The sequence below is a fragment of the Pseudoliparis swirei genome, chromosome 11 (genome assembly GCF_029220125.1).
Source record: "Pseudoliparis swirei isolate HS2019 ecotype Mariana Trench chromosome 11, NWPU_hadal_v1, whole genome shotgun sequence".
Classification (NCBI taxonomy): domain Eukaryota; kingdom Metazoa; phylum Chordata; class Actinopteri; order Perciformes; family Liparidae; genus Pseudoliparis; species Pseudoliparis swirei.
Window position 1 is genome coordinate 2,552,387 of NC_079398.1, and position 17,967 is coordinate 2,570,353.

At 41.3% G+C, this 17,967-nt stretch overlaps 1 protein-coding gene across 6 annotated transcripts in view; it reads left to right on the forward strand.

Annotated features, from left to right (window-relative positions):
• The first annotated feature begins 9,157 nt into the window (after positions 1 to 9,157).
• LOC130201922 (protein unc-79 homolog) overlaps positions 9,158 to 17,967 on the forward strand; it is a 29,627-nt gene continuing 20,817 nt past the window's right edge. For 3 of the 6 annotated variants that reach the window (XM_056427130.1, XM_056427131.1, XM_056427129.1), the window contains exons 1-14: positions 9,200 to 9,372; positions 9,530 to 9,625; positions 9,727 to 9,782; positions 10,335 to 10,464; positions 10,594 to 10,658; positions 11,909 to 11,997; positions 12,393 to 12,433; positions 12,790 to 12,818; positions 13,767 to 13,996; positions 14,206 to 14,377; positions 14,530 to 14,760; positions 15,416 to 15,606; positions 16,191 to 16,314; positions 17,115 to 17,255. In XM_056427130.1, the coding sequence (XP_056283105.1) occupies positions 9,285 to 9,372; positions 9,530 to 9,625; positions 9,727 to 9,782; positions 10,335 to 10,464; positions 10,594 to 10,658; positions 11,909 to 11,997; positions 12,393 to 12,433; positions 12,790 to 12,818; positions 13,767 to 13,996; positions 14,206 to 14,377; positions 14,530 to 14,760; positions 15,416 to 15,606; positions 16,191 to 16,314; positions 17,115 to 17,255 (1,683 nt within the window). In that variant the 5' untranslated portion in view covers positions 9,200 to 9,284. Of the gene's footprint in view, positions 9,373 to 9,529; positions 9,626 to 9,726; positions 9,783 to 10,334; positions 10,465 to 10,593; positions 10,659 to 11,908; positions 11,998 to 12,392; positions 12,434 to 12,789; positions 12,819 to 13,766; positions 13,997 to 14,205; positions 14,378 to 14,529; positions 14,761 to 15,415; positions 15,607 to 16,190; positions 16,315 to 17,114; positions 17,256 to 17,967 lie in introns of those variants that run through there. The other 3 variants (XM_056427132.1, XM_056427134.1, XM_056427133.1) reach the window with 2 other exon arrangements.

Genomic DNA, 17,967 nt, shown 5'->3' on the forward strand with positions numbered 1-17,967 from the left:
ATAATGGTATGTTGCATTCTTTTCTTTTGTACAATTAAATATATGTCTGATAAAAGCCGTTTCAAATACTTGCTCATGTATTATTTATTAAAAAATAATTTAAAAGAAGCGGAATGGAAAATCGCGAAAATACTGTTCACATTAGATAATGTTAGCTTGTCTGCACCGATGTCGCTCCTTTGGTTTGAAGCAAAATAACCTTCTTTCTTGTATTTTTTTCTAGCTTTACAGGTTCTCAACGCTTTACGCCGACGAGCCAAAAGGCCCATCAGTACTCCGAGCAATGTGTGCAATTATACAGTTGCTATCGCCCTCTAGTGTTTTTTTTGTTGCAGTGGGGATTATGAGGGCTTCATGTCATCAATAATCAATATCATAGATTGAATTTAGTTTATTTCGATCAGCAAAATATATAACAATCAGAATTAAACAAAAGAAGAAAGTGGCTGACCGAAAGGGTTATGGCTGAAGCTATCTAGTTTATAAGTGCCCTAACCTATGATTTCTCAACAAAAAAAAAATATTTCAAAGAACCATATACATATATATATATATATATATGCATATACATAGATACACATATACATAAAACAAAAACAAAACAAACAATGATGAGATTATTATCGATAAGAATGTCTGAAATTTAATAAAGAGGGCTAAATAACTAGTTGCATTATGGGCTGAAGTTAATTAAGCTTTATTCATAAGTTGTATCTCCTTCATTGAGGTCTGCTGCGTGGGGTTACTAGGCTGTAACGTTCGGCTATAACACGCATCTAAGCCATTCAAATATACCGTATATCAAAACTATACAATCTAATCAATGCACCTACCTTACGCAGCTAGGCGAACCCCATTACACTGTTTGAATTGGTATGATATATTTTGTAATGGCCTCTGGTTTAAGTTCTTTTGTCGTCCTGTTGATGGCGACACAATACATGTAATGTATAGGCCAAAACTTCTTTGGTACATACTATCCATATCTTTTTACATCCTGATGTATAGACTCCACTGTCATTTTTGCAGTTTTGATATAAACAGTATCCTTGATTTTTATACAGTTTAAAGCCCCGTGAGACATGTCATACACACAAGAATGGAATGACATTGAATAAGTAACAACGAAAAAAACAACAGAATGTGCATCCTGTAAGAGAAAGTGTAGGTTTATTTTAACCTATCAAAGTAAGGCAAATATGGATAATTAATTCAGAGAATTGAGTGACATCATGTTTAGATGTATTATTGTCGGTATAGGACGATACAGGTTTTGTTGTTGTTCTTCTGTCATGGATTACATTTGGTGTTATCCTGCAATGCAGGACATAATTTCTCCATCGAACAAGATCTCTGTTACTCAATCATCTCCTCACATGTAAAAATGTTTAGTAAATCAGTTGAAACCTTGCATCTTACAGTATTTGTATTTCATTTAGGTTAATTCTGCATGTACAAGAGTTGACTCAGACTGATAAGACATTCTGATAATAACTTGGCAGATTTCTCCCACTTTTTCAATGTTGCATTGCATATATTCCAATATATATATTGTCAAAACAAGTCTCATGTATCTCTTGGAACTTGATCCACATTGTTATAAATATATATTTTAAGAAATGTTATTGTTGTTGACTAACTTAGATATGACTCCATCTCAAAGTAAAAGGACTTTTAATAATTCATTCTAATGTAGAATCCCTGTTAGACGACACAGAGTTGATTTTATTCAGTTACTTTTACAGTCTCACGGAGAAGGCCATATTTGTTATCTTGATGAGAAGTTAGTCTGTATGTTTACATGAGTGACTTTGGAAGTAACTCCACCCAGGGAATTAGATGAAAGTATACAGTGACTATCTCTTAGCATCTCACAGGATATGAGAAGACATTTCCACAGAAACATAGCATTTTCCAGTGACTCTGTGAGCAGAAAGATGTGTTCCCTTTTTAAACCCACGCTGACCTGGTCTAGATTGTCGAAAACCATTCAGCAAAATCACAGGTCGACCATCCACAGCAAGCCGCCAAAGGAAAAGATTGGACCCGTTGTAAGAATATTGGTATTAGTAGTTGTCTGGTAGAAGTTGAATGGGAATACATCTCATGTCTTTTGACTGTAAAGATATGTTCTGCAACAGCAGGCTTGTGTATCCCTGCACTAACTAGGTGCTTAACTATAACTAATCAAATTGTATGGACCATGTTGGCACACACAAAGTATAAATGGGGGCTTCTGTTATATCACCCTGAGTGTCACTGAAATTGGGAGCTTCTGTTGTGGACTCTTTTCAACATGTAGCTGCAGATAGAAGAGATTTTGGTAGCTATACTACACTTTACCTTTTGTTTCCTAAAAATCTTTCCTCATACATTTATGTTCATGTTCACTTTCTTACAGCAATCTGTCTTTGCCATCTGTGTGTTTGCCGTGACCCTCTTGGCCCCGGCTGGATGGATCATGCATCACATCCCAGAGTACAAGCGGGGATCACCTCCACAACCCTGACTTCTTAAAAACTCTACGCTCAGGAAGACACCCATGCACTGTGTTGTTGTGGTTTCCAATGTGCAACATGTTGTGATGGTCAAACTTTACCATGAAACTGTTTTCCTGTATAAAGAATTTGATATACTAATTTCTGTGGTATGTTTTATATTTAATACGTAGGTTAAAAAAAATTAAAACAAAGATTTGTTGACCTGACTGATTGCGGTAATGTTTGGAAAAATGCTTAATACTTGCCTTAATGTTTGAGTGTAAACAAGAAATCCATTCCAGGTGTGCATGTCAATTTGTGGCAAAACCAATATTGTGGATATATTTAGTCTAATAACAGACTAATATTCACTGCTTAAATTAGGAAGAAATTCCAATCATAAAGGAAGAATTTTAATACATGAAAACCAAACCATATGTGATGATATAAATATTCCTCCATAACTGTTATGCGTTGTCATGACAATGTAACAACCATCTGTTGCACTTTTTATTTTGTATGCATTATATACAAAAGTGCGCATGCATATCTAGACAAATTCAGAGATTACCTTGGTGTTTCCCCCCTGTAGGCTAATCAGTTCAAATAGGACTGTTGTTGGAAATCTTGAATGGCAATTTGTCAAAGGTGGATCAGTCCATTTGGAAAGGTATGGTGTTGCAGATGTATATCCGCATTTCTCTCTGTCACGAAAGAATACAATTCTTAAAATTAAAATCAGACTCACAAAATTGGGTCTACATTTTAATTCGGCTAAAAGCGACCGCGCCACCGCTAAAAAAGCCACATTGCGTAAATCCATCGCGCAGAGTGGTACAATCAAGCCGAGTCTGAGCTGCAAGGGGGGTATATTCACTTTTTCACGACTGAAGGAAACACAACGCCCGAGAGGAAGAAAAAAATAACACACCAAAAGAATTGACAGTCTTGGTTTTATGTTTCCCCAAGTGTCTGCGAAATGTCTACGAAGGCAGAGCAGTGTGAGTACGGGTGTGTGTGTCCGTGTGTGTCCGTGTGTGTTTTCCTGTCTTGTCGTCGGGCTTTGCGCTGGAAATGTGATTTTTGTTGTCACCAAGAAAGCGAACGAGGGGAGCTGTCCTTGGTGATGAAACCGCGGTTGCCATGGCAGGTTGCAACACGTCCTCTCGCTGCGGAGTACGGATGGACCCGCTGTGTGTTTCTCGGCATGTTAAGGGGGGAAACAATGAAATGGCTCCATCGTCACAGTATCTTTTCTTTGATTGAAAAGGCTGGATGAGGCGCCTGCAAAACGCGAGGTGTGCTCCTGGTCTCAAGGTCGACCAGACCGAGTCTTTACTGAACAGTATGGTGGAATACGGTTGATCGATACTGTGGTTTGATCCCACCGTCCTGGGGGCAGTTCTTCATTTTCTCCTCTTTTCCCCCCAACCGATTGCGTTTGAACAGGTGTAAAGCTGCACCTCCGGACTCTGAACCATGTGATTGACTGATCACTGCACAGTTTTAATCTGATTTGGCTCGTGTAACAGGCATTCAAAATGGGTTCAAACTTGGTGTTTAATGAAGGCTTCCACTTCAATTGGCTTAAAGTTGTGTGTGGCTGATGTTGTTTAGTGGTAAATATATGGTTGAATGAAGAATCAGTATAGCAGAAAAAACAACAACAGAGAACAACTAATTGGCTGTGGTTATCTCCACATTGAAAACAAAATGTATTGCTGTGTTTAGGCATTACAAATCGAAAAACAAAGATGTTTTAAGAAGAGAGAAACAGGTGCACGGCTGTAGGTTTTGCCACGAATAATTTCACCACACATATTCAAAGCCTGCAGCCGTTTTTACTTTGGGGTTTGTCACTTACAGTTCAGGGAGTAAGCTAAGCACCACTTCCCAAAGTCGCAGAAAATTGGTCAGCGATCACCCATTCCAACTTTATTGGACTCTTATTTAACCAGGCGAAAATAACACGCTCATATCTTTAACATGCAAGGATGATATTAAACCGAAGGGGTCAGTGCTGAAATGTCTCTCAGTATCATCCGCTCAGCGATGAGTATCAGTCCTCTCTCGCGTGCCACGCTGACTGCATATCCCCAGCTTGTCTTGGGACTTGAACCGACAACCTTTTGTACATGAGCGTGTTTCTCTAAGCATTAGGATGCAGGGCCCTAAAGGGTTTCCCGTGACCTCGCCACTGTACCAAAAAGGGTCACGTGCTGAAGCCCAGAGAGCCATGAGAACGCAGACTCGTTGTTTAACTTGATAATTGAAGCATCTGTGTTGTACACGTTGTCTCACATGAATCTGAACCAAGAAAAAACCACAGAAACAAAGCGTTATGCATGTTCTGCCATTTGCCTCATCTGTGTACTCAGATTCACATGATCCTCTTGTGTTGATTTGCTTGTTACTCTGCTCTTTATTTTGTCTAGTTGCCTCTAAGATACGATACTTGCAAGAGTATCACAACCGTGTGCAACACAATATTTACCCTGTGCCCTCCGGAACAGACATTGCAAACACACTGAAATACTTTTCCCAAACTCTGCTCAGGTAAGTACCCTGCTCTGGTGCCGACAGGTGAAGTAACAGACGTTAGGTGTGATATTTAGCTTCCTTCTGGATCAGACAGGTTAACTTACAGCAGGTTGACATGCGTCCTGAAAGGGATGACAGTGCCACAATTTAGTATGTCAAGAAGAAGAACGAGACGTGGCCAACTCTGACCGCCTTGCTTTGAAAGGGAGAAGAAGATGGAGCTGATATCGTCGTGTTGTTTTGAAGCAGCTGGAGATTTATTGATTCAGGGGTCGCCTGCTAAATGAACGCTTCCTTGGGGCGGCCCATTGTGTCCTTCCCAGAAGGGGGTCGTCGGAGGGCAGCCCCTCCGGCTCTGCAGTTGCAGGGTCAGCCTGCTCCCCTGGGTGCTGTGGAAGCCGGAGGAAAGGAACAGCATGTTATTTCCTCTTCCAACACAGGTCAAGTAGGCAGCCATTTTGGACACGTCTTATTTCACAATGTGTCATGCCCCTTTTTTTATAGCTGGAGCTTCTTTCCATAGAAAATGAATCTACAGTGATAGCATATTTGAGTATGTCTAAAGGTTGGTTTAATCATACTGCCTGCAGGCCTCTGAAAATATTACTGCTGTCCAAATGTAATGGCTAATTTACCAAAAATGATGGCCTTGCAAATATGAAGCTTTTATCATTATTTTCAGTTTGAGATTGGCAGCCGGCCTCAATTCCACACTTTATGCCTCAGCCCCATAAGGATTATTCCTCAGTTGAGTGACGCTCACAGAGTGGATACGTTGTGCTTAGCCTCCGCTAAAGGACTGTTTTAAACATGGCCCGATAGATATTGACCTTCTAATGCAAAAGGAACGGCTCGCTATGATGCCCCTGTTAACAGTTGGATGATATTTTCCCGAAGCAGAGCCTCTCAGCCTCGGATATGAAAAACAAGTAATTCTCCCCACCATTAGAGGGGTCAGGTTTCCTCAGCGGGGGACTGCAGGATTATCCATACACCTGTGCCTTCTGAAACCCGGGTGGAAAAAGAGAGAAACAGGAACATTCTAGAGAAAGAAAGGGAGAAAGTGGGAGTAGTGACCCTTGAAAAGGGGAGCAGGGATGTGTCATGTTCATGGAAAGAAAAACTGAAATGGCCGAGGGAGGCGGTTGCTGATTCATACACCAATTTTAGGTTGAGGTCAGATCAGGTCAGAAAACAAACAAAGGTTAACATGTTCTGTTTACTGACAATTAAATATGCCTCTCATAAGAAAAGGGCATTTTTCATGTTATTGCACGTCAGATTGAGCTCTCTGCATCAGTGAGCCACGCTGACTTCATGCTGAACTCTATCTCTAAGAGAAAAATGACTGTAGGGAGAAGAAATCATAGCTAGTATTGTTCAGACATGATATTCTCTAAATCTGTACATTTATGAAATCTGATTGTGCTTTGGATTACTGCTACATCGTTAATGATGGTGTATTGACAGTGCAGGGTTTGACAGTCGATGTGTGTCATGTGTCTGTGTCAGTGCATTTCTACATGTGTTTTATGTGTCGTACATGTCTGTAATTCTTCGTGTTGTTTGTACGTACGTGTGTGTGTATGCACATGTGTGTGTCTCTTTGTGTGTTCAGTGTATGCGTGTGAGCGTGTCTGTTTATCTCTATGTTCATTGTTCAAAATAATGATGTTTTCTATATGACAATATATTGGCAGTGAAAAAGTTATACTCTGGGATGCAGTCTGTTGTTTGAATTAGTCCCGTTTGAGTTCACGCTGTACATTACGCAGCTTTCTGAATGAATCTACACTGACCAAAATCTTACAGAGTATAACTTTGAGGGGATCATTTAGAAAATGTTACATTCTGCTGTTGACAGTATAAACTGTTGAGAGATATGCTCAACATTATGTCTCTAATGTTATGTTAATCGATTTTGAAATCCCCTTTCTCACTTGTCGAGAATGCTGTTACTCTCCTTTATGAATGACCTTTCAAAATAAAATAAATAAATAAACAATGCATCAGCATTTATAATCTGGGCTCTCTTGATAAATCCCAATCATATGCCTGATAGAACAGCTTAGCTCTTCAATAATGTGCAGTAAAAAGAGCAATGCTCTCTGGCCCCCCCTTCCCCCATCCTCACCCTAGACGCTCCACACTCAACCCAACTAGTTTTTCCTTTTGTTTTTTTCCCTTTTTTAAATTGAATATGCCCACCACCTTTCCCAGGGGACAGCAAACACAATTGTCCATCCTGCATTAGCTGACAAACATAATGCTACCAGTCATCTCCCCCTGATACAACCTATTCCTTTGTCATTATAGTTTCTCCTCTACCGTAGATTAGTCGTTACATTTATTTTAGAAACCTGAATCCATATGCCTGTTGGATCTCATTATTTCTCCTGATGATACTGGTACAGTATCATAACGTATGCACACGGACATTATTTCTCTGGTGCAATAAACATGTGCTGTGGCCTGGGAGCACTTGATCTAACCTCACACACATGTTTATTTCTGGCTGAAGCATGTTTCAAAAGTGTCACCTCTGTATTCTCCCGAACCAATTTGGTGTCACTCCCATCCTTGACAGCCCCACAAAAGACAAGGACATTTTAATTTTTTATTTTTTTTATTCTACGGCTCATTGGCCTTTTTGCATGGTAGCCTCTGACCTTGTTGATTGGAAGATAGCAGCCATCGAGGGACAGTCGTTTGCACTGTGCCTTTTTGGAGAAGTATGGGGTTGCCACTGAAAACATGCCAATTTTTTTATATTTTTGCTCCTTGTCACCAGATACGCATGAGATGCAGTGATCATTGCAGTTTGTGCTCATGTTTTTTTTGTTTTCCAAGTGCAAAGATAGCCAAAACGAGATTGAATCAAAGTCACTCTGAACCGACAAAGCAGGGAAAATTGCCCGTGCTTTCAGTGATACAGTCAAATAGTGAGACACTGCATCCTATGTGGGGTTTATCTGGGTTTGTTTTTTTCTATTTACGCTGTCTCTGTAGTGCCATTTCAATGTAATGTGCTGTTTTTTTGTGTCTTTGTTGTCTCTTTTTTTCCCTTGTTCCCCTTCCCTACCCTCCCTCCCCTCCCCTCCCGCCCCGGAGCAGCATTCTGTCCCGCACAGGCAGGAAGGAGAACCAGGAAGCTTCCAATTTGGCCGTGCCCATGACCATGTGTCTTTTTCCTGTGCCATTCCCACTCACCCCATCTCTAAGACCACAAGTCAGTTCCATCAACCCTTCAGTTACTCGCTCCCTCCTTTACAGCGTTCTGCGCGATGCCCCGTCAGACCGCGGGGGGCAGGGGCAGCAGAGTCGGGACGCTCAGCTCTCAGAGTACCCCTCTCTGGACTATCAGGGCCTCTATGTGACCCTCGTGACCCTGCTTGACCTGGTGCCCCTGCTACAGCACGGTCAGCATGGTGAGTCAAGGCCCAGTGCACCACTGTTTGTCATCATCATCTCCGAGTCGTCTGGCCTGCATGAAGCCACTGCTGCTTTTTTGGCCTTTTTTGTAACTGGAGGAGAGAAGTCCTGCTGAGGATCTCGAGGGATGCATGGGGTGATTGGGAGCACGCTGGATCCTGTCGACTTATCGTTCATAATCGATTGGATACACCAGCGGGCATAGGCCTTCTCTTCTGTGTATCATACTTGACTGCATGTTTGTTATGTAAAGTGTGAGAAATGTTTTACTTATGGTGTCATGTGCAAATATAGAAGTTAAATGGAAAAACACACATCGGCAAATGTAATGTTTTATTTTTTTCTATACGTTTAGAATACATCTGAGAATAAATTATTAAAGCACTGTTTTTTCATGGGCTAAAGCTAAAGGCTGCATCACAGTCAGTGCTCTTGTTTTTCATGAATATTTTACCACTGTAAAAAAAAACCTCAAAAGCATGAAAACCCATCTTCTTGAATAGAATGTTCTACTTTTCCTGAAGGCAAATTGTACCTCAGTTTTTAAAAAAGCTCATTGCCCTGAGCCATAGGTCATATTCTCAATGTTCTCGTTTTTTACTGTTATTTCTGTTATAATATATACAATATGTAATGACTGAAATTTCATGTACATTTGATATGATTGTGAGTACTGTATGTACTGTTAATTGAATAAGTGTCTGTGTATCTCTCTTTTTTTGTTGTTGCCTTTTTCCGTTCTCATCAGATCTGGGACAGTCCATATTTTACACAACAACATGCCTCCTGCCCTTTCTCAGTGACGATATTCTCAGCACTTTGCCCTATACTATGATCTCCACTTTAGCCACATTTCCCCCTTTCCTCCACAAAGACATCATTGAGTACCTGAGCACTTCTTTTCTCCCCATGGCAATATGTGAGTATAATCACATGATATTTTGACAACTAATTCACTTTTCATCATAATAAAGCTGTACCTTTATGTTGGCATACTTGCTGATTTATGAAATGCATTAATGTTCATCAATTTATTAAAAAGTGAAGTAATTATTTCTCTTGCTTGCTTGCTGTAGTGGGCTCCACTCGGAGGGACGGGGGAGTCCCGGCCTATGTCAATCTGTCTGCCTCTTCTATGCTAATGATTGCAATGCAGTACACCACAAATCCAGGTGAACCACCACGATGGCTTTCACAACATACATGTGAATATAACTAACACTTTGACGGTGTGTACGGCTCCCCTTGTAATCTAGTGTCTTCTTCTTTCTAGTGTATCACTGTCAACTGTTGGAGTGTCTCATGAAGCACAAACAGGAAGTGTGGAAGGTAGGCTACAGATATACAGTCTGTTGTGTAAAGCACAATGGCAGATTTTTTAAATAGCTTTATGGAAATTAAACATTTACAATGTGTTGAGGACACCAGTGCCAATCGGCTAGCTAGAGCAAGAGGACGGTTAGCTCAGATTAGCAGACAGGAGGAAGAAACAGCTCAGCTAACCTGGCTCTGTTCAAATATTTAAAAAAACATCCTACTGACTAAAACTCACTAATCAACATGTAATACAATGTTTATTTAATCAATACACAAACTAAATTTGTTCATTTAGCGTTAATAACGCTTGACAAAAACTAAAATATCGTAAACATATATCCTGAAATGCTTTTTGATATATCCCCAAAAAATGTGAAACATATCCCTGTCAATGTTTTCTAAATCTTGATCAATGGACATTGAGCATCATTTAGTCTTTACAAAATGGGTACAAAGCATGTTGGAATGAACACCTTGAATTGGTCGCCATTTGTTAGCATCCGGACACCTTTGAATATCATTGCACTTTGTCTTTACTGTTGGTACTGTTTATACTGTGTGCAGGACCTTCTGTATGTCATATCCTACGGCCCTTCCCAAGTAAAGCCTCCAGCTGTGCAGATGCTGTTTCATTACTGGCCCAACCTGAAGCCACCAGGAGCCATTAGTGAATATAGAGGGCTTCAGTACACAGGTAAGATTCTCTTAGTGTCGCATCCGCCGCTTGATCTGCCCTTGAACTGACAACATCTCCAACGCAGCCCTAATTTGTCTTCTTGTCTCTTTCCCGACTGCACCTCTTCTCTCTCTCTCATTTCATCAGCCTGGAACCCCATCCACTGTCAACATATCGAATGCCACAATGCTATCAATAAACCAGCTGTCAAGGTGACTTCATTCTTAAAAAACCTGTTTCATAAAACTTAAACATGAACTCTTACATCACAGGTACATTTATGGTTGTTGGATCCCACAACCCGGTATTTCCTTATAACTGTAAGAAGTTCTACCACGTGTGTTGGTGTGTTTGCTTTTTTGAGCCCCCGTGGTAAATATATCAGTGCATGCCTGGGCAGCTGTGGGATTGGGGTAATGATATCAGCTTCAATGCGACTGTATTACAGCCTCTGCTGTTGCTGGCTGCTCTGCTTTATTCGCTCCACCTGCTTTTATTCAAAACTGACAAATAGAGTAGGAACAGAGGCATTGACGAGCCGGATTTCAATTACCAAGAGCAGGAAGAGGGTATGGAGGGGGAAGGGAGATTAATTGGAAGCGGTGACCCTGTGCAGCCCCTTGAGGAGAGGCTAGGGTGGCATCAAGTGAGCACAGTAAATTACAGTGCACCATCTGAACATTGAGGCCATGAGCATTGAGGGTTAGCACAGGGCCGGGCACAGGTTGCAAGAGAACAGAGTGCAGCATATGTACGCAGCCATGCATCCACGCAAAAGCGTGGGGAGACTTCTTGGGCAATATCATAATAAACTACCGTTGGAGAGGACTATCTGAGAGAGACAAATGGAAAATACTGGTAGTAAATGCTATCAGCGCTCCAAATCAGAGACTATTTCTTTTCACTTTTCGTACATACTGAAGATGGCCTTACAAAGTAGCATGCAGTATGTATTCAACTGGGATATCCTACCTTGTCATAACATTGCATAACTTTGACCCTGGCTTGCATTCTGAAAGATTTGACCAGATCCAGTAGGACGTTTTACATACTATGTATTGTGATATAATTTTTGTTCTGGTATATTAAATAGTATGGTAGTAAGGGTATTGGAATATACAGGTCATCTATGTAATGTTTTATTCCACTTCAATTGGTGTCTATGTGAAAATGACCATTCCATGAACAATGTTTAGATTCAATTATACCATCTATGTCAGGGATCTTTGTTGAGTAATGGAAAAAGGATTTGAACCAATTCCACGGTATGTTATTACTTTTTGAAGAGTGAAACATAATGTTCAGTCCCCCTTCACACCCCGATGATTTTTGTACTGCCCGTAAATGCGCAGAAATGGGTATATTTCCCTCTTGAAGGTATGAAAATAAAACATCAAAATACCAGTATATTCACTTTAAAGTACCACATCCATATTCTAACACTACCTGTTTTACTTTTCAGATGTGTATAGATCCTACTCTTTCTGTTGCCCTGGGAGACAAGCCCCCTCCTCTTTATATATGCGAGGAGTGCAGCCAGAGGATAGCAGGGTATGCATCAGTTTCACCTCTTTCTCCATAACCCCAGATCCTCCCCCTCCTTGAATGCGATGCCAGTCAAAACATACATCACCTCCTGCCTGCCTCATCGTTCCTCACTTTATCCCAGGGGAAATGCATCGCCATGGTTACGTAATTCACTTGCGCCGATAATGAGATCATCATCACGAAACCACGCGACCACCTATTTGCCTTTTTTCCAGGATGTGTTTAGCATGTTATAATTGCAGGATTCTGCAGTGTTTCATTTTAATTGATATTGAGCCAGGATATGTTGTGTCCCAGCCCTTTTAGGAAGTTGAGACACACCGGGTGCAATTATATTGAGGCCCAGAGGAGCAGTTTGTCTTTAAATCAAAGTTGATGCATTTCTTTTGCTTTTCCAGAGACCACGCTGAATGGCTTGTTGACGTACTGCTACCCCAGGGTGAGCATTCACTAACGAAAAGGTCTTTGATTGTACAGTCTGTCTTCCTCCCCACAGCCAATGAGACAAATAGGTAAATGGGACAAACATGGAATACATTCAGTATAATCTGCATTATACTATTACGGTACATTATTTTTCACATAATAATATAATACAGATGGTGAGTATAGGTACCCATATTTATTCCTTGACTTTGATTTCATTTATTGCTATAGTTAAAACTGATACTCACAATCTGATCATTGTCTGAGGATATATTAAAAAAGGGGTTTCCATTGAAACATGTGATATATTTTAAAAAGCTACTTCTGTTATGTGCAAACTAAAATGATTTTGTTAATTTGTCTTTGCAGCAGAGATATCTGCCATTTGTCAAAAGAAGGTAAGATTTGTATTCGTGCTGCAGCTGTTCTCTCATTTGGTCATATTCATTAAGATCTAACCCATCAAAACAAATCATGGAACCTATTTTTACCTGTGGGACATAGCAAGGTGATTTATTCATGAACCTGACATGTTATCTTCACTGAGAGGTCTGAGCGGCTCAGTAAACACCACATCATTTCAAATGAAGCTGCTGAGGCGTGATGTTTGCTCGCTGTTGTTGAACGCACTGCTGAGGGCAAGTGCTCCCTGCGGGTTTCCAGGGAGGCAGAAGGAAAACTGAGTGTGAGATGATCTCAGGTATTCCCGTCAGGCCGAGCAGCCACCGCGCGTTGTCAGGGGAAACAGCTGGCCTCCATCCTGGTTTGTCCAGCAGTTCATAATCCACAGCCTCCCTTTCTAATCAGGCTTTGTCACACTCATTTCAGAAAGCCCGTCAAACTCCCAACTGGATTCACACGAGCGCTGTCATCTTCATCTGAGAATAGCTACTGATAAATACACCATGATACCCAAGATAGAACATACTGCAAAGAGCATCAGTGATATCAGGGTTGTGTTTTTGTTGTTGTTGAAATAACTCAAAATCAGAGGACATATATGTAATTTTGATAGGGTGCACTGCATCCCTCCAATGGAACAAGATTACAGGCTGATCAGATTAGGATGGTTCTCTCGGGCCATGCCTTGTATTTTTAGAAACCTGAGACACCGTTGGGATACATAAAGACATGTTTTCTATCACTGTAGACAGATCAACATTTCCGAAACAAGCGATATTCACAGTCAGAGCAGTTAGTTGCTTTTGAGGACAGAAAATATGTTTATTTTTAGAGGCTTGTCATTATTGGCTGATTTTCTGTGATGTCGGCATATTTTTATTTGATTGCCGACTGCCCAGAATAGAAACCACTGATCTCCTTCACCCCGTGTCTTGGCTTTGCAGAACTGTAGCTCTCATGTTCGGAGGGCTGTGGTCACCTGCTTCTCGGCCGGCTGCTGTGGGCGCCACGGCAACCGGCCTGTCCGCTACTGCAAGCGTTGCCATGTCAACCATCACAGCAGCGAGGTGGGGGCTGCGGCGGAGACCCATCTGTACCAGACCTCGCCCCCTCCCATCAACACCCGGGAGTGCGGCGCCGAGGAGCTGGTGTGCACTGTGGAAGCTGTGATAAGGTCCATCCACCGTGTTTACACCGACATCCTGCATCACAGCCACAGCCACAGGGCATATGCTTCTGATGCTGTGACACATCAACACATGGAAAACAATACGGCGGGAAATAAAGAGATTACAAATGTCTATGTCATGTCTGATTGGGTCAAGATGACTCTCTCCTCTCCTATTTTGTGAATCCTCTTTTATCTTCTCCATTTCCATCCAGCCTTCTCAAGGAGGCGGAAATTCACGCAGAACAGCGTGAGTTTGAGATGAACAGACGTCGTCAGATGGGCCTGTCCGCCTCCCACCACTCTCTGGACAACATCGAGTTTGACAACAAGGAGGACGATCAGCACGACCAGCGGCTCCTCAGTCAGTTTGGCATCTGGTTCCTGGTGTGTAATCAGAGACTTTTGCTGTGTCCGTCAATAACGGGGAGTGTTGAGACAAGGATGTGTACAGTGCATGGCCTCTTATCACGACCGCGCTGGATTTACGGTTATCTGACTGATTGGTTTGCTTTTCTGACCTTTGCTCATATCTGCAGGTGAGCCTGTGCACACCCAATGAAAACACACCGACGGAGAGTCTGGCTCGGCTGGTCAGCATGGTCTTCCAGTGGTTTCACTCCACCGCCTACATGATGGACGATGAGGTCGGAAGCCTGGTGGAGAAGCTAAAGCCTCAGTTTGTCACCAAGTGGCTAAAAACTGTGTGCGAAGTACGTTTCGACGTCATGGTCATGTGTCTGCTGCCCAAGCCTGTTGAGTTTGCCAGGGTAAGGCCGAGATTGATTTACAGAGGACGTACAGTGTGCTGATAGATAGATAGATATATACTTTATTAATCCCCAAGGGGAAATTTGTCGTCACAGTAGCAGCACCAATAAACTAAACACACGAGAATAAAAAATAAAAAATAAAAAATAAAAAACAGGGATGAAAGATATAGATGTATACAAGAAGTATACAAAGTAAAATATAAAATAAAATATATATGTATATATACAACATATATGCATACACAATACACAATACAATACTAATGACTGCAGTGTAAAATTAAATTAAATATAAAAATATTAAATATAGACAGAGTGTGCAAAATGCAAAGTGTGTGTATGTGTGTAGTGTAAATAAATGAAATGTGTGAAGTGCAGATCAACATAGTGTAAATATCAAGTTATTATTACAGTTATTGATGTGGGGGGGGAAAGGTTATATTCAGAAAGCACAACTAACTGTAACATTCTAACTGCAAATATCCAGCCAATGCACATCCACACTTTTGTTTATCTCAGTCATACCACGTTTCATGAATTTCATTAAATCGGCATGTCACTGAGGGCTGAGATTTATTTAAATTGTGGAAGACAGGTCCCTATTTGAGCTCTGTTGCTGTGTCTGAGCTCGTCCGTTCACACTCTTCCCCAGGTGGGAGGTTACTGGGACAAGTCCTGTAACACAGTGACCCAACTGAAGGAGGGCCTGAATCGCATCCTGTGTCTGATACCTTACAATGTCATCAGTCAGCCACTGTGGGAGTGCTTTATGCCTGAGTGGCTGGAAGCCATCCGCACCGAGGTGCCCGACCATCAGCTCAAAGAGTTCCGGGAAGTGCTCAGGTACATCCACCAAAGCCTCATGGTTTGCATGTGTTTGCTGTTATTCTTGTACGAAAGACATGTGTTATTGCCAATAAGCAGGGGTGAGGGTTTTACAATATTGTATTATAAGTTACTTGTATATGTGCCGTATTTTTCTTATTTTTGGATATGACTGGCCAAATGCACACACAACAAGACATGACGTCAAGATATTTACTGTGTAGCTGCAATACACTCTGAGAGCAGATATGTGTTTTTAGTTACACTAAAGAATAATGATTGGTGTCAACTCCACAGAATCAGCCAAAGAAGACTATTTTTAAAAAATGCTACTTTTGACCTCAATGGACTATAAAGCCCGACACTGGCTTTTGCCGCGTGGAACATTTCTGACTAAAGAGGTGGTATCTTCCACCTACACATCCAAAATGTCTGCATAAATGAAATCTCTCGCGAACAGAGAACTGAAACAGTGGCAGTGTGTGGACCATAACATTGCGACATGGAACAACTTTAAAAAGGCCTGAACTGAACTGAAGATCTCTGTTTCAGCGTCACAGTAACCAAGCAACATACTATTCTGCTCTGCCTTCTGCTTTCAGTAAGATGTTCGATATTGAGCTGTGCCCTCTGCCCTTCTCCATGGAAGAAATGTTTGGCTTCATCAGCTGCAGATTCTCTGGCTACCCAGCGTCTGTGCAAGAGCAGGCTCTGCTGTGGCTGCATGTGAGTAGCAGACACACACATTCACAAACACTGCCTCGTGTCCGGCTCACAGCCTGCGGTTCTGTTCACGGTGCGTGTGAATTGAACAGGTTATCATAGAGCGCGAGAGTCTGGGCAGGGGCCCTGCTGAATATGGATCTGGGTCACCGACTGAGACGGAGAGAGATAAGAGGGATTTAGCTTTTCCTCCCATCTGCACCCACAGCTTGGATTATTTTCAAGTTTTCTGTCACAACCATGATCAAGAGACTCTTTGATTTAGCCACGTGAAATAGGTCACATTCAAGAAATGGTGCCTCATTTGACTTTGTACATCAAGGTACTCCTCTGCTTTAGTGACTTTACAGTTGTTCATACCCTTCCAGTGAAAATCATGCAGATGTGGTGACTGTTTATGACAAAGTGAAGGATGAAGTGTTCCTTTATTGGCTGAGCAAATTATTCTTAAGCTGAATAAACTATTTAGAAATGTTCTTGGATCAGTGGCAAACAGGGCTGTTTTTATGAGCTCATGAAACTTGAGTTATTAAATATATTTCATGATCTCATAGAACATGATGCATTGCTATTCATTTTACTGCACAATTACAACATTTATTTTGGATACTTTCAGTGTATTCAGTTTATAAAACCTCTACACTTTTATCTGTATCAGACTCTGAAAACGTCTTTCACCACTGCAGATCTTTTAGCATTAGAAATAATATAAAACTATCTGCATAGCATATATACTGCATATATTTTGTGTAACTACTGTGAATTGACCCTTTAAATGTATTTTGTCTCTTGTTGGGACTCAGGTGCTGTCAGAGCTGGACATCGTGGTGCCTCTTCAGCTTCTGATCGGGATGTTCTCTGATGGTGTGAACTCTTTGAAAGAGCTGGCCAATCAGAGAAAGACACGCGCATCAGATCTGAATGGCAACACCGGGGCTCGCAGGGTGAGGGAGACCGCTGGGCCAAAACTATTCCACAAAAAATATAATTATTATACATTTGTATAGAGCTTTTAACTGGTACCTAAAGGAACTGTACATGGTAACATGACATCATAACACTAAGAAATGAAACAAAAACATACATAAATAGCATCACACGTGAAAAGCAGATTGAGTTTTAAGTAGTTGTTTGGGGAGAGAGTTGCAGAGGGAGGGAGCAGCATGAGTGGAAGCCCTGAGGGTTAAAAGCTAATTTTAATTTATTTACGTTAGTTCTAAGCCAGGGTTTTAGTATATTTAAAAGAAAAACACCCGACTTAATGTTATGACATCTTTGAGAGGTTTTTTTTGGGGCTATTTTACGTCCGATACCTGTTGAGGATTATGACATTTCTATTCTTCTTTGCTTCTATTTCACACCATTCACTTGGGTTGGAATGTGTGTTGCCATGGTAACTGCCAATGTCTAAATATAGCTTCCTTAAAGGGCTTAATTGAACTTGACTGTGATACAGATCTATCATTGAAATGTTTAGCTGAGCAACTCTGCACTCACGTGTTATTATAAGGGTTAGTGACAGGGGAACGTTTGAGGCTAAAAGACTGTCGGGGGCATACACGGTTTGAATTCTGTTACCTTCAAATTTACTAACATATTTTACCCTCGGGGTCAAATTGACCCCAGCAATTAAAACCTCCAGAAAATTATTAGAAT